This window comes from Eschrichtius robustus, chromosome 20 (genome assembly GCF_028021215.1).
Source record: "Eschrichtius robustus isolate mEscRob2 chromosome 20, mEscRob2.pri, whole genome shotgun sequence".
Lineage (NCBI taxonomy): Eukaryota > Metazoa > Chordata > Mammalia > Artiodactyla > Eschrichtiidae > Eschrichtius > Eschrichtius robustus.
The window spans coordinates 19,263,497-19,277,824 of NC_090843.1; the positions used below are offsets into that span (position 1 = coordinate 19,263,497).

The 14,328-nt window shown below is 46.3% G+C and overlaps 1 protein-coding gene across 2 annotated transcripts in view; it reads right to left on the bottom strand.

Moving 5' to 3' along the window:
* Positions 1 to 14,328, bottom strand: part of MED24 (mediator complex subunit 24) — a 32,030-nt gene that overhangs the window by 16,194 nt on the left and 1,508 nt on the right. For both annotated transcript variants that reach the window (XM_068531081.1, XM_068531082.1), the window contains exons 2-4: positions 8,098 to 8,829; positions 7,472 to 7,682; positions 7,301 to 7,383 (exon numbers count right to left, since the gene is read on the bottom strand). In XM_068531081.1, the coding sequence (XP_068387182.1) occupies positions 7,301 to 7,383; positions 7,472 to 7,601 (213 nt within the window). In that variant the 5' untranslated portion in view covers positions 7,602 to 7,682; positions 8,098 to 8,829. The remainder of the gene's footprint in view (positions 1 to 7,300; positions 7,384 to 7,471; positions 7,683 to 8,097; positions 8,830 to 14,328) is intronic.

Here is a 14,328-nt window from a genome sequence, read left to right on the forward strand (position 1 = left end):
AAGTCACCCTCAATGACTCAGTATGGCAAATTTCACATGCTTGGCAATGCCTTCCATGTATAATTTCTCCCTCACATGAACAGGCTGCTCTCTGTTCAGACATTTTTTAACCAGTATTCTTGGATAAAGAGGAGCAAAACACACAGAGGATTTAAATACACAATTAGTGTTTAGTGCCACTCTCAGCGGGTCATGCTGTGAAGCACTAGCTGGTGTCTGACAGGGACCAGAAAGTTGGGAGCCTGCCTGGCAGGATGACCATAACGTTCCAGGCGAGTGTTTGTTTATTTATAACTGATGTCCCCATAGCAAGAGCTTGGCAGTGAACTGAACCTTGCTGGATACCAACCTGAAGGGGGAGCTGGATGTTTCCACTAGAAGCTGACCCCAAACTACCACAAGAGAAAGCCCCAATTCTGTACGTTCTCAGGGATGTTGTTAGTTACTATGAATTTATCGTCTCCAAATTCAGAATTGTGTTCAGTGAATTTCTGCTAACAGTATCAATAAAGCCCTCTACTCTAAAGACCTAAAAATACTTTCCACATGGTGAACTGTTTTTCACAGCAGGACTTATAACTTATCTCAGTCCTACTATATCTATCAACGGAGAAGCTCTAAACTACCACCAGCCCCCGAGGCTGGAGCCCATTGACACAGCGCAGTGCACACCTGGCCAGCCCAGAGAGACCCTGCAGCTGCTCTCTAATCCCCCTTCTCTTCTTCATATTCGACGCCTTCAACTACTCCTAAGTGCCCTCTACACGCACAGCACTGGACCAAAGAGCCTCTTGACTCCGAGGGAAGAATAAATTACTAATTTTGCATAGCACTTTACAAGTCATGGAGGTCTTGCATATATATTTATTTCTCACTCACTGGTACTTCAGGCTCTTCCTATCTCTTGCCTTTGCCACCAGTTTACACATCTCAAGATTCTTCTCTTTTTAAAAGAAACTCCCGCAGACCCTATACTTCCAATTAACCACCACGCTCTCTTCACAGTCATAGGAGTTCTCTACACTCTACCTCCCCACCTTCCATTCACAATGCGACCCACTCCAATCACTTCTGTCCTTCCCACCACATGAAATCTCTCATTAAGCTCATCAACAAACTTGTTAAACCCCATGGATACTTCTCAGTTATGATCTCACTGACCTCTCAGCAGCATCTCACACCAGGAAACACCTCCTCATCCTTTGGTCCTCTCCTCCCTGGGCTTTTCTTTTTTGGCCACGCCTTGAGGCATGCTGAATCTTAGTCCCCCAACCAGGGATCGAACCCCCGCCCCCTGCATTGGAAGCACGGAGTCTTAACCACTGGACTGCCAGGGAAGTCCCCCCTGGGCTTTTCTTGATACCACATTCCCTTGTTTTCCTTCTCTCCTCACTGGTCCCTTCTTTTCAGTCTCCTATGAGGAATTCTTTTCCTATGTGTGTTCCTTAAACGTGACTGGTTCCTTAGAAATATGGCTTGGGTCACTTCTTTGCTCCCTCTGCACGCTCTCTCTGGGTAAATCTCATCCATGCCTGTAGCTTCAATTACCACCTGCGGCTGACAACTCCTGAACCGTAGCTCCAGCCCTGACCTCTCCCCCTGAGTCCCAGACATCGATGTTCTACTGCCTACTGAGTGTCTTCTCTTTGACAGCCCACACAGGCGCTTTCCACGAAAGAAGGCCAGAATCAAACAAGGCATCTCCACCCCTCATCTGCAACGTGAACAACAGTCCTGCTCTTCTCCCACCGTCTCCTTACGATCCCATCAGCCATCCAGATGTCCAAACCAGAAACCTAGACACTGGCCTTGACTTCTTCCTCTCCCTCACACCTTTCATCCGGTTAATCACCAAGTCCTCGCAATGCCACTTCCTAATTTGTTCTTGAATTCATCTTTTTTTTCTGCTGCCACTTCTCAAGTTTATGCTAGTATCATCTCTTACCTGAATCACTGCAACAGCCGAAATCAGGGGATGGAAAACAACAGCTCGCAAGCTAAATCTGGCTCATCACCTTTTTTTGTAAATAAAGCTGCATCAGGACACAGCCATGTCCACTTACTTCTGTATCGCCTACACGTTACAGGCCTGCTAACAGAGACCATACAGCCTGCTAAGCTGAAAGTATTTACTATCTGGTCCTTTACAGAAAAATTGTCTCCCTGCTTTCTGTCTTACCTCCCTCCAACTCATTCTTCAAATTGCAATCAGAGTGATGTTTCTAAAACTGATCCACAAATCCCCCAAATCCACAAAGTCAAGGGAACCCCAATCAAAATGCAAAAGGCCTTTTTAAGGAACTTAAGTTGAGTCTAAAATCTGTCTGGAAAAGAAAATGCCTGAAAACAGCCAAGAAATTTTTGAAAAATAAAACAACTAAGGGAACACTTCCCTAACAAGATATCAAACATACTATAAAGGTATAGTAATTAAAACAGTGAAGTACTGGTACAAGAAAATACAAATATGTCAATGAAATATACTAGAATGTCAAGAAATAGACCCTAGTCTGTAAGAGAATTTAAGATATGACAAAGAATGGCCTATTCAATAAAGGCAATTGAGCCAATTGTCCATCTATTTGGAAAAATAAATAAATTTGGATCTCTTCCTCACACCAGAATAAGTTTTAAATGGATTAAACAAAGTGAAGTGTTGGCAGAAATTAAGGACTATATTTTGATCCTTGGAGCAGGGAAGCCCTTATGCAAGACAAAAGCCATATAGAGGAAAAAGTGGTTAAATCTGACAACAAATACATATTTAAAATTCTGGGGAGGGACCTCCCTGGTGGTCCAATGGTCAAGAATCCACCTTCCGATGCAGGGGACGTGGGTTCGATCCCTGGTCGGGGAACTAAGATCCCACATACCGTGGGGCAACTAAGGCCGTGCGCTCTAGAGCCCGTGAGCCAGAACTAGAGAGAAGTCCGCACCCACAACGAAGATCCTGTGTGCCGCAACTAAGACCCGATGCAGCCAAATAAATAAATATTTTTAAAATTAATAATAAAATAAAATTCTGGGGAATTCCCTGGTAGTCCAGTGGTTAGGACTCCACGCTTTCACTGCCGAGGGCCTGGGTTCAATGCCTGCTTGGGTAACTAAGATCCTGCAAGGCACACGGTGCAGCCAGAATAAATAAATAAATAAATAAAATTCTGCATGCTAAGAAAAATAAAATGATAAAGTAAAAAAGTGATAGAAAATTTAAAACATAAAAAACAGACAATGATTACAAGATAGAATATACTAAAAGACTTAAACATCAGTAAGAATTCTTGGAGTGATGAAAATGTTCTAAATTGACTGTGGTGATGTTTGCACAATTCTAAATATACTAAAAACCAGTGAATTTTACACCTTAAATGGGTAAACTGTATGGTATGTGATTTATATCTCAAATAAAGCTGTTACTAAAAAATTTAAGAAAACAAACTAATGACAGAAAAATGGGCAAATGATATTCACAAGTAATTCACAGAATATACACAGAGAGCCAATAAACATATGAAAAAATATGCTCAATATCACAATCATGGAAATACATCTTATAACATGTTGTAATTTTTTGCCTCTCTAGAAAATAATCTTAAAAGATTCAACCTTGGCAAAGGTGTGGGGAAATACTATCAAGCACTATGGGGCAGGTGTAAACTGATACAATCCTTTTTTTGAGGGCAATCTGCAGGATCTACTATAATTTAATATGTGTGCACTCTTCAAATCAGCAATTCCATTTCTAGGTATCTATCCTAGGGGAACAGTCCCAGATATGCAGAGAGGCAAGTACAAGAATGTTCAGTGAAATATTGACTATAACGGTAAAAAATTTAAAACAACTTAAATTACACTACATATGGAACATTAGGCAGCAGTTAAAAAGAAAAAAGTAGGGACTTCCCTGGTGGCGCAGGGGTTAAGAATCTGCCTGCCAATGCAGGGGACACCGGTTTGATCCCTGGTCCAGGAAGATTCCACATGCCGCAGAGCAACTAAGCCCATGTGCCACAACTACTGAGCCTGTGCTCTAGAGCCCACGCACCACAACTACTGAAGCCCGTGCACCTAGAGCCCGTGCTCCACAACGAGAAGCCACCACAGTTGAGAAGCCCGCGCCCCGCAACGAAGAGTAGCCTCCACTCGCCACAACTAGAGAAAGCCCGCACACAGCAATGAAGACCCAACGCAGCCAAAAATAAATAAATAAAAAATAAATAAATTTATTAAAAAAAAGAACAAGGTAGATGAATATGTGCCAACACAGAAAGCAGACTTAATGCCAAGAGGAAAAAGGAAGCATAAGAACCATGAGCCAGCTGAGGAATACTACTCAGCAATTTTTTTTTTTTAAGATTTATTATTTATTTATTTATTTATTTATATTTATTTTTGGCTGCGTCGGGTTGTAGTTGCGGCACATGGGATCTCTGTTGAGGCATGCAGGATCTTTTGTTGCGGGTGCGCGGGCTTCTCTCTAGTTGCGGCGTGCGGGTTTTCTCTTTAGTTGTGGCGCACAGGCTCCAGGGCGCGTGGGCTCCGTAGTTGTGGCATGCGGGTTCCAGAGCGCGTGGACTCTGTAGTTTGCAGCACACAAGCTCTCTAGTTGAGGCGTGCGAGCTCAGTAGTTGTGGCATGCGGGCTTAGTTGCCCCGCAGCTTGTGGGATCTTAGTTCCCTGACCAGGGATCAAATCCATGTCCCCTGCATTGTAAGGTGGATTCTTTACCGCTGGACCACCAAGGAAGTCCCTACTCAGCAATTTAAAAAAAGAATGAAGGGCTTCCCTGGTGGCGCAGTGGTTAAGAATCCGCCTGCCAATGCAAGATCCCACATGCCACGGAGCAACTAAGCCCGTGCGCCACAACTGCTGAGACTGTGCTCTAGAGCCCGCAAGCCGCAACTACTGAGCCCACGTGCCACAACTACTGAAGCCCATGCACCTAGAGCCCATGTTCCGCAACAAGAGAAGCCACCGCACCACAACCAAGAGTAGCTCCCACTCACCCCAACTAAAGCCCACACGCAGCAACGAAGACCCAATGCAGCCAAAAATAAATAAATAAATGTATTAAAAAAAAGAATGAACTACTGACATACACAACAACATAAAGCTCAACAACATTTATGTTAAATAAAAAAAGACAGCATTAAGAGTTTATACTATATGAGTCCATTTCTATGAAATCCAAATATAGGCAATAGTAATCTATGATGATAGAAAACATTTCGTGGACTAGAAAAGGAAGATGGACTAGAAAAGGGTACAAGGAAACTTTCTGGGAGAATGGAAACATTCTGTATCTTATTTCGGAAGTTAGTGACATGGGTATACACAATAACTAAAACGCAATGAATTAATCTTAAGAGTTATACGTTTTATTGCACGTTAAATATATATATATATATATATATATAAATCCTATCACACTATTCCTCCACTTAAAACCCTTTAAATGATTATTCGTCACCCTAAGATAAAGTCCAAACTCCTTAGCATCATCCACAGGTCACTTATGACCTAACCTCTGTCTTTCTCTCTAAACCATTCTCCTCCTTGAAGTGCTAACCCAGCAGTTAATCAAAATATGGTCCAGGAGCCCCTGGGGACCTGTGAGGTCAAAACTGTTTTTAAAATACTAAGATGTCATTTGCCTTACTTTTTTTTTTTTTTAAAGCAATGGGATGCTTTGTGTGTGCGTTTTTATATAAATTTATTTATTTATTTATTTTTGGCTGCGTTGGGTCTTTGTAGCTGTGCTCAGGCTTTCTCTAGTTTCAGCGAGTGGGGGTTACTCTTCATTGTGGTGTGCAGGCTTCTCTTTGCGGTGGCTTCTCTTTGCGTGTGGCGGAGCACGGGCTCTAGGCGTGCGAGCTTCAGTAGTTGTGGCACACGGGCTCAGTAGTTGTGGCTCATGGGCTTAGCTGCTCCACGGCATGTGGGAACTTCCTGGACCAGGGGTTGAACCTGTGTCCTCTGCACCGGCAGGCGGATTCTTAACCACTGTACCACCAGGGAGGCCCCCCTTTTTTTACTCTTATTCTCTCACAATTGTACAGTGGAATGTCCCAGAGGCTCCATGACATGTGATGACATTATGTGATTAAATGTGTCAACAATTAGAATATCTATATAACTTAGTAATGGATATTTACCAAATGACCAATTCACAATTTATAAAATCAGGCATGGGTAAAAGTTCTATTCAAAGCGCAAGAGAGAGACCAATGGATTTTAATGTAACAGAGTATTAAAAGTTCATTGATGTGATTTCACATCACCTATTGAACTTTAGCGTAATGTCAAAGAATATCCACATTTATCTGAAAGGCTTATTAAAATGTTCTTCCGTTTTCAAACTAAATACCTGATGTGTGAGGCCAGATTTCCTTCATATACTTCAGCTGAAACAGCCTACTGCAACAACTGAATGCAGAAGCAGCTATGAGAATTCAGCTGTATTCTATTAAGCCAAAATTACAGAGATTTGCAAAAATGTAAAACAATGCCACTTTCCTCACTAATTTTTTTTTGTTTTGGAAAATATGGTTATTTTTCATTAAAATCTTACTTATATTAATATATAATGGGTTTACTTTTTATTACTTTTAAATACATAGTTTTTACATTTCTCAGCTTTCATTTTTAAAGTGGTAAATATGAATAGATATAATACATCTGAACAAAAGCTCTGTAGGAGACTCAATTTTTAAGAATACAAAATGTCCTGAAACCAAAACTGCTACTCTAGCCATACCACATTATTTTCAGTTCCTAAACGTCATGTGATGTTTGTCTCCCAGCCGTTGCCTATGCTTTTCTCTCTGCTTTGTACACGCTCATCAATCTGCCTGGCTAACTCCCACTCAACACTCACGTCTTGGTTTAAACATCACTCCCTACCTGGTTGCTCAGACTGGATTAGGTATCCCTCCTATGTACTCCCATAGTACTCTGTCCAAGCCTATATCATAATCCCATCCTGTGACTGACTGCTTATTTACATGCCTGTATTACCCACTATATTCCTTGTGTGCTTGGATTAGACCTTGTTCACAGCTAAATCCCCAGAGCCTATGGCACCGTCTGGCACATACAAGCATCTGTGAATATTTATTGATAGAATAAGTTAATGTAACAGTCATCATAACCAATGAAGTATTATTATTTTCACAAGAAAACTGAGGCTCAGAGAAATGATGTGTTCAAACAAATTCACCTAAAAAGTGTGAGCTGACAACTGTATTCCAAGTCTTTTACCTTCAAACCCTCATTCTCTGGCATAGGTGGAAGAGTTTACCTGGGAACTAATGGCATACTTCAGGTAGGACAGGATGAGAGGATTGGGGGAAGGTCCAATCATGGCCTGCTCCAGTAGTGCTTCTGCAAGGGGAATAACAAAGGAAGACTGAGTGGTTACAACATTTCTGGGTTTAACCCTCCCACCCTTCCTTCCTACTTCACTTGAGACCTGCTAGGTTGAGAATGTCCCAGGTGGCTCCTTTGGGAAAGAATTTCTTCATGTTGATTGCCCACTGGTAGTCACTCCATCGCTCCTTCCAAGCTTGCAAAATGGCTTGCTTCAGGTTCACCACCTTCATGATTTTACTCTGAGGAGGCGGGGCCGGTGGCGGTCAGCCTTGAGGTGGGAGAAGTCGAGCTAGAGAAGGGGCGAGGGGATTCTGAGGAAAAGAACGGGGGGCGGGGGGGGGGGAGCAGCACAGAGTTAAATGGAATGGAGAAGATACAGGAAGATTTAAGGGAGGCAGAACTAGAATGGGAAAAAGGAGAAAGGGGCAAAGTAGGGATCCTGTCAGGTTTTTCCCTCCTGAGTCAACTTTCTCTAAACTGGAGCACTAAGAAGAGGGTGTCAAAGCGGCTTAATACGAAGAATAAATGCGTAGCAAGGGGTTAAGCCAGTTCCGGTTGCCTAAATACTCCCTTAGCTCTGGCTGCGTCCCTCAGCCACTACTACCCCAAATCCAGATTCCGCCCCCACCCCCCACCCCCGCCACCCATTCCCTCCACCTTCCCCAACCCTGAAACTATAATCCCCTCTTTCCTTTTCATCCACCACCTCACCAAATTTAAGCCTACCGGACAATCTAGTTCTAGATCCTAGGTACCGCCATTTTGGCACTTATCAAAGAGCTAATTTTCTATTGGCTGGGAGTAACAAATATGAACCAATAGGAATGCAGCAAGAGATCGCTCATGCCACGATGTCTTCTGGGAATTGTAGTTCCTTGGAGTCCGCTAGCGAGGACGCTAAGCGAGGAACCCAAGAGACGAAGCTGGTCAGCTCGCATTGTTTCTCTCCTTTAGGGAAAGACTACTAGGAGCTGAGGCATCGCAAAGATTCGGGGGGCTTAGGGAGAAAGGCTCTCGAAAGGTCTCCCGCTCTCAGGCATCGTCCAGTGACGTCACTATCGACCGAGCATTTAAATCACTTTCCGACACCCTTTCATTACCCGTAGTTAGTAGGCACACCAAAGGTGTGGCGTTCAGCAATAGGTTTTCTCTTTCCTGGCCTCTTTTTGTTCCCCTAAACCCCTGGGTCTACCTGAGTTCTTCTCATTTCCACACCTGTATTCCAGAAGTGACATTGAGTCTCTGTCAGTTGTACACACCTCACCCACTACTTCACCCCCAAATCTGGAAGTCCTCTCAGAATCTCTTGGCCCAGAATACTGCTTGACTACAGGGAGACGTAAGGAGGAAACTGAGGTTTAGGATATAGAAAATAAGGAAAGTTTGAGAAACTGTTACAGTCAAGAGGGCCTAAGGAGACACGATGACTAAATGTAACTTGGTATCCTGGATGTGATCCTGAAACATAAGAACATTAGGTGAAAACTAAGCAATCTGAATAAAGCATGGACTTTCGTTAATAAAAATGTGTCAATATTGGTTCATTAATTGTAACATGTACCATACTAATGTAAGAGGTTAAAGGCGGGCGGTTGGGTGTGGGGTACATAAGGACCCTCTACTATCTTCAAATGTTTTCCTATAAATCTAAAACTATTCTTTAAAGAAACTTTTATTAAAAACAATATGATGTCTCGCTTTATCCTGTGGAACCATATTGTAGATAACTATGTCCAGTGTTTGGGGTATTAGCCCTTCTTCCTCTGTTCCCCACAGTGAGAAGCCAAAAGCAAATGCTACCCACCTCTGACTCCAACATCTGGGCCTCATCTGAGCTTCCCTATACACAGCCCTCATCCCTGTCCTGTCCCGTAGACAGGTCATCGCTAACATTTACAATCAGAACTTGGAAGCCTCCAGCCAGTGTCCTGCCACCCCTATTTTCAGCCCCCCATCCCATACCGTGAGGAGCCTCATATCCCCGTCCATGAGTCCAAGCTCAATCCATATTTCCCAATAACCATTCTTTGGTCATACTTTCAGTGGCAAAATCAGTTCTCAGAGGGATGACTCTGGAAGAGCAGTCCACTAAGGCCCTGGAAGCAAACATGAGGCCCTCAGGGAAGAGAATAACAGGATCCTGGGTATCTGGAGCATAGTCTAAACAGGGAGACAAGAACTCCTGTTCTGAAGAGGAGAGTGCACCTGGAGGAGAGCCAGATCACATCCCTCTAAGGTCATGACTGCCTATGGCCTTCCTCCATCCCCATAACCCACCCACAACCCCTTCCATTCTGCTCCCTTTAGTGCCTGCCCAAGTGACACCACGGGGAAATAATGTTTATACAAAACAGCTGCCAAATATGTGTAGCCAAAGCTTCCAAAGCAGGAAGGAGGGAGAACCCAGACTCCTCACACTTAACCTCCAAAATCCCCCCAGCCACACACACACACACACACACACACACACACAAACAAACTGGAGACAGCCACAGACCCTTTTTCTCAGCAGTCCCTCACATATCTGGCTTCCCTTCTTCTCCCAGGCCCCTCACTCTACCTTTGCCTGCTTCCCTCCTCTCATCTCTTTGCTGTTACTGCAGCTTAGGGCTCCCCACCTTGACCCATCCCTGGATCCTGCAGCTCCTTTCCCATCCCTCAGAGCCCAAACTGCCCTCTTGGAGAAAAACTGTCAACTTTGTTACTCCTCCTGACTTAGTAGGTATTTGGTCCAATACACATGGGAGTGGAGAATGTTTGGGCCCTGAGGATAGTGAGAGTCTGAACTCAAATCATCCCCTTCTGTCAGGAAGCTGGCAGATCTCCAGGGGGGCACCTCCTCCCCACTTTACAGTGGCAGGGAGGTGGCTTCTGTAGTGAGACCGTCTGCCTTCCCTATCCCCCACCTGTCACCAGCAGCCCTTTCTATAGGCTTGGCAGAGTTTCCCCAAGGACTGGACTCCTAAGGGTGTAAAAGGACTCCCTTATTATTATTATTATTATTATTATTATTATTATTATTATTATTTTGGCCATGCCGCATGGTTTGTGGGATCTTAGTTCCCCAACCAGGGATTGAACCTGGGCCCTTGGCAGTGAAAGCGTGGAGTCCTAACCACTGGACCACCAGGGAATTCCCTAAAAGGGCTTCCTTAGTTCTGGGCAAGGGCTATTTCCAATTTCTCTACTTTGTCCTGACTCTCCAGTCTGTCAATTTCAGAGACAGCCTTTCTGTACACCACCGCTTCCCTTCAGACCAGAATAGCTTCCTAGGACCCACAAGCTCTTGGCTTGCCCTCCACAAGGACAGGACTCCATGATAATACTCCTGTGGGTGGGAGAAGAGGTGCCAACAACCCCTTTGGGTGTAGAAGGAAACCTGCCCCACACACAGCCCCTCTCACATATCCCTCTTACTTATTCCACTTTCCTTGGCTGTCCTTTTCTTCTCCCCCAGCACTGATACAGACTGGGCTCCCACTTCTGCTCTGTAGCCCTGAGCCCCAAGCTCTTCATCTTGTTGGCTGGTCTGGCTGGGGAAGGGGTCTGGCTGGAGAAGAGGGGTAGATAGAAGCCAGCCAGGCAGAGTGATATGGCGACACTGGAGCAGTAACAGAAAAGGAACTAGGTCAGAGTGAGGACTTGGGGTGGGGTAAGAGGCTGTGAAGAATTGGGGTTTTGGTAACTGAGGACATGGAATCATTCCTCACCTAGGCTGGAAAGAAGTATAAGGAAAAGTGGCAAGTCTAGACCCAGAAACACTGAAATACTTGGTAAGCATACAACGCACAAAGGGTTTCATCTTCCCTTCTCTCTATAGGGTAACTGACTCGTTTCCCTCCTCTAACTGGAACATTTTCCTTTGGATGCTTGCCTGGGTCCCCCCACTACGGGGAGTTAATTGGCAGCAGGTGGGTGGGAAAGAAAGAGAGTTGTTCCCACACACTCATACACAGCTGGCTCCAAACCAGTTCCCTCCCCCCACCAGTCCCCACCTCAGAATCCCTGCTCTCTGTCTATCTGGGGAAGAGGAGGATGGGGGAGAAGCCTACAAGGTGGTTCCAGGGACACCTCCTGGATGCCCACAGTTCCATCTCTGTCTTCCCACTGCCCCCAGGAAAGGTCCAGAAAGAGACCAGCCAGGACAGTGAAAGGCAGAATTTGAACCAATCCTTGGAGTTGTTTCCTCTCTAACACCCTGAAGGATGCCTTCCCTCCCCGCACCCTCCAGCGCGGAGGAAAGAGTGCTGTGATCCTGAATCCTGGACAGGCCAGCTGCTCCTTCCTCCGGGCCCTGAAAGCCACTCTGTCCTCTTGGCCTCCACATCAACCTGTCCCATCTTTCCTTTAACTGAAGGGGGAGGGCTGCAGTGTGGTAGGTAAAGGAGACTGCCCCCTCCCCCTCCCCTCCTCTCTCCTCCTGGCAAAGCAGGACTAAGGGGTTCCACACGGCAGAGAAACCAGAAGCTGGGCAAGTTCAGGGGATCCAATACCTGGCATGTATTAAATGTTCAATACAAAGTGTCAAATGAATGAATAAATGTAGGAGAAACTCTGAAAGACAACCTGGAGAAGGTGTCAGCTTCTTTTTCCACTTCTATCCTCAGATACCAAAAGCAAGGCTCAGCCAGGCCTGAGTCCCTTCGCTGATTCTTTTTTTGTGACCCATAACCAGGGCACGTGATGGGACAAATGTGGTCGATAGGGGGGCATTAAGTGGCCACTTTACTCTTAGCAGGACAATTGTTTGCTAATTTCCCAGTCTCTCATCTCTGCCAGACACTTGATCCCCAATTCCCATAAACTGACCCCCCTTTCTTTCCTCCATTTCCACCATCTTTTCTTGATTAAAAAATTGGTAAGAGGGAGAAATACCTAGGTTTTAAGTTCTCTTAGTTGGTGATACCCCAGTTTCCTCTGCTTTCCAGAGTCTTTCCAGAACTCCCCAATAAGTGGGGCTGTGTCTGCAGAGTCAAGGGGTATCTGCTGGACACCTCATCACTTGCTGACATCACCCAGAGCCCAGGAGGTCAAGATGAGATGGGGAGAGGAATTACTGAGGCCCAGGCCACTGAGCTAGTTCCAGGGCAGGCTGGCAGAGGGCTTGTCCCCTGTTCCCCCAAACTGTTTGGGGCTTCTTGGCAGGGGTGGAGAATGCTGTGTGGGGTCTTGGCTTCCAGGCTTTTGGGGAAGCTATTCAGAAAGCAATCTGGATCCCCTGGTTTCTAGGGGTGGGACCCTTGAGAAATCTTGGGGTGCTTCCTAGCAACAGTCTGGGAGGGAGAGAAGGAAAGGGAAGGAAGAGAGGGAGGGGCCTGGGCATAGCTGTTCCAATGGGAGCCCAGAGAACAGGCTGTTCTTGCTGCCTCCTTGGCAACCAAAATCTAAGAGGGAGGGGGCCGTCAGATGTATCCCCTTGCGGGGTCTCTATCCATCCTCAGTCATGCCCCACCATTCTGTTCTCCCCTTCGACTCAGCACTGAAGCAGGGGTGGCGGGGATGGGAGGAGCAGCCCGGTAGAGGTTTCATGGCAAGGAGGGAACATGAGTTGGGGATGAAATGACTATGAGGCGAGTTATAAGCTTCAAGAAATGGGGGTAGGCAGGGTGAGTGCGGTGGGAAGGGGAGTGATGCAACACAGGGCCAGGGGCTATAAGCACAGACTTGGGCTGGATCCTGGCATCTGGCAAGATGCCTGCTTTGGAGGCAGTATGCCCTTCACTTTGCCCTTGCCCAGGTCTGTTACCAGCCCACATCTGGAGGCAAGGAAAGGGAGAGAGGTAAGGAGAAGATAAGAATGGTGAACTTTTGTCTTTGAGTTCAAGGTGCTCGCTCTGGCCCTGGGGAAAAAAGATGGATCAGGAGGCACTTCATTTTCTATGGCTCTGGGTCTAGGATTTCAAAAAGTCTCCCTCATCCAATAACTTTAGGGCCTTTCATCAAAGAGATGTGGTGGGGAATCCAGAATGGAGGGGAGACAAAAACCATAGCACTTTCACCTTCTTGCTCTGGACTCCATCACCCTGCCCTACCTAATCCAGATTGCTGCTAGACCTCTCCACTGCCTCCTGGTTCTGGCTGATGGATGCAGAGGATACATGCACCTCATCTCATAAATGTATCTTATGCACTGAGATTCTCTCCTAACTCCTTGGGCAGCCCAATCCCAAGGGACAATTTCCATACATGGTACAGCCTGCACCCTAAGCACTGCACACCGCAGCCCTGCCCCGCGACCCCCCTCCCCAATCAGCCAAACCCGATCACTGAGGAGGTGGCATTGATTGGCAGACAGCCACCATCACTGCACCTCCCCCTGCATGCTGCCCTGACCCTGCGTGATCAGCTTCCTGCCCCACACTGCAGCTATTGCATGTCCACCGTGAGCCCAGGCTGGACCCACAGGTTCATTTACTGCATGCTGACACTGCACGCTGCAGCCCCAATTCCCCACTGCAGGCTCCCTTCCCCCACTGCAAACCCCTCATCACCACCACTCCACTCTGCATCCCATGCATTTCATCCCAACTGCCTTTGTCATCCCCTTGATTCCAGGGGGTCCCAAGAGAGTCACCCTCCCCTCCCCCATGCATTGCAAACCCCAATACCCCCTAAAAGAAGTGGCTCCAACAGAGCTGAGGATGCAGGTGGCTGAGACTAACAAGAGCGAGGGCAGCCCAGTTCAGATAGGCTGTTGGTCAGAACCCCACATTTGACAAGTGATTCAGTACAAACTGGGCAACTGGTAGAACAGCTCCCCTTAACACACACACACACACACACACACACACACACACACACACCTCTCCAAGAGCAGACCATGGAGACAGGGCCCCGCCCTGGGAGCCGTGGGAAGGCTATGGCCCCCGCTGGTAAAAACTGAGCTAATGACAGCAGGTGAACCGGCGGGGTCAGGGGGGGTGCTGGGGTAATGAGGGCTCTGCCTGGCGCTGGGAG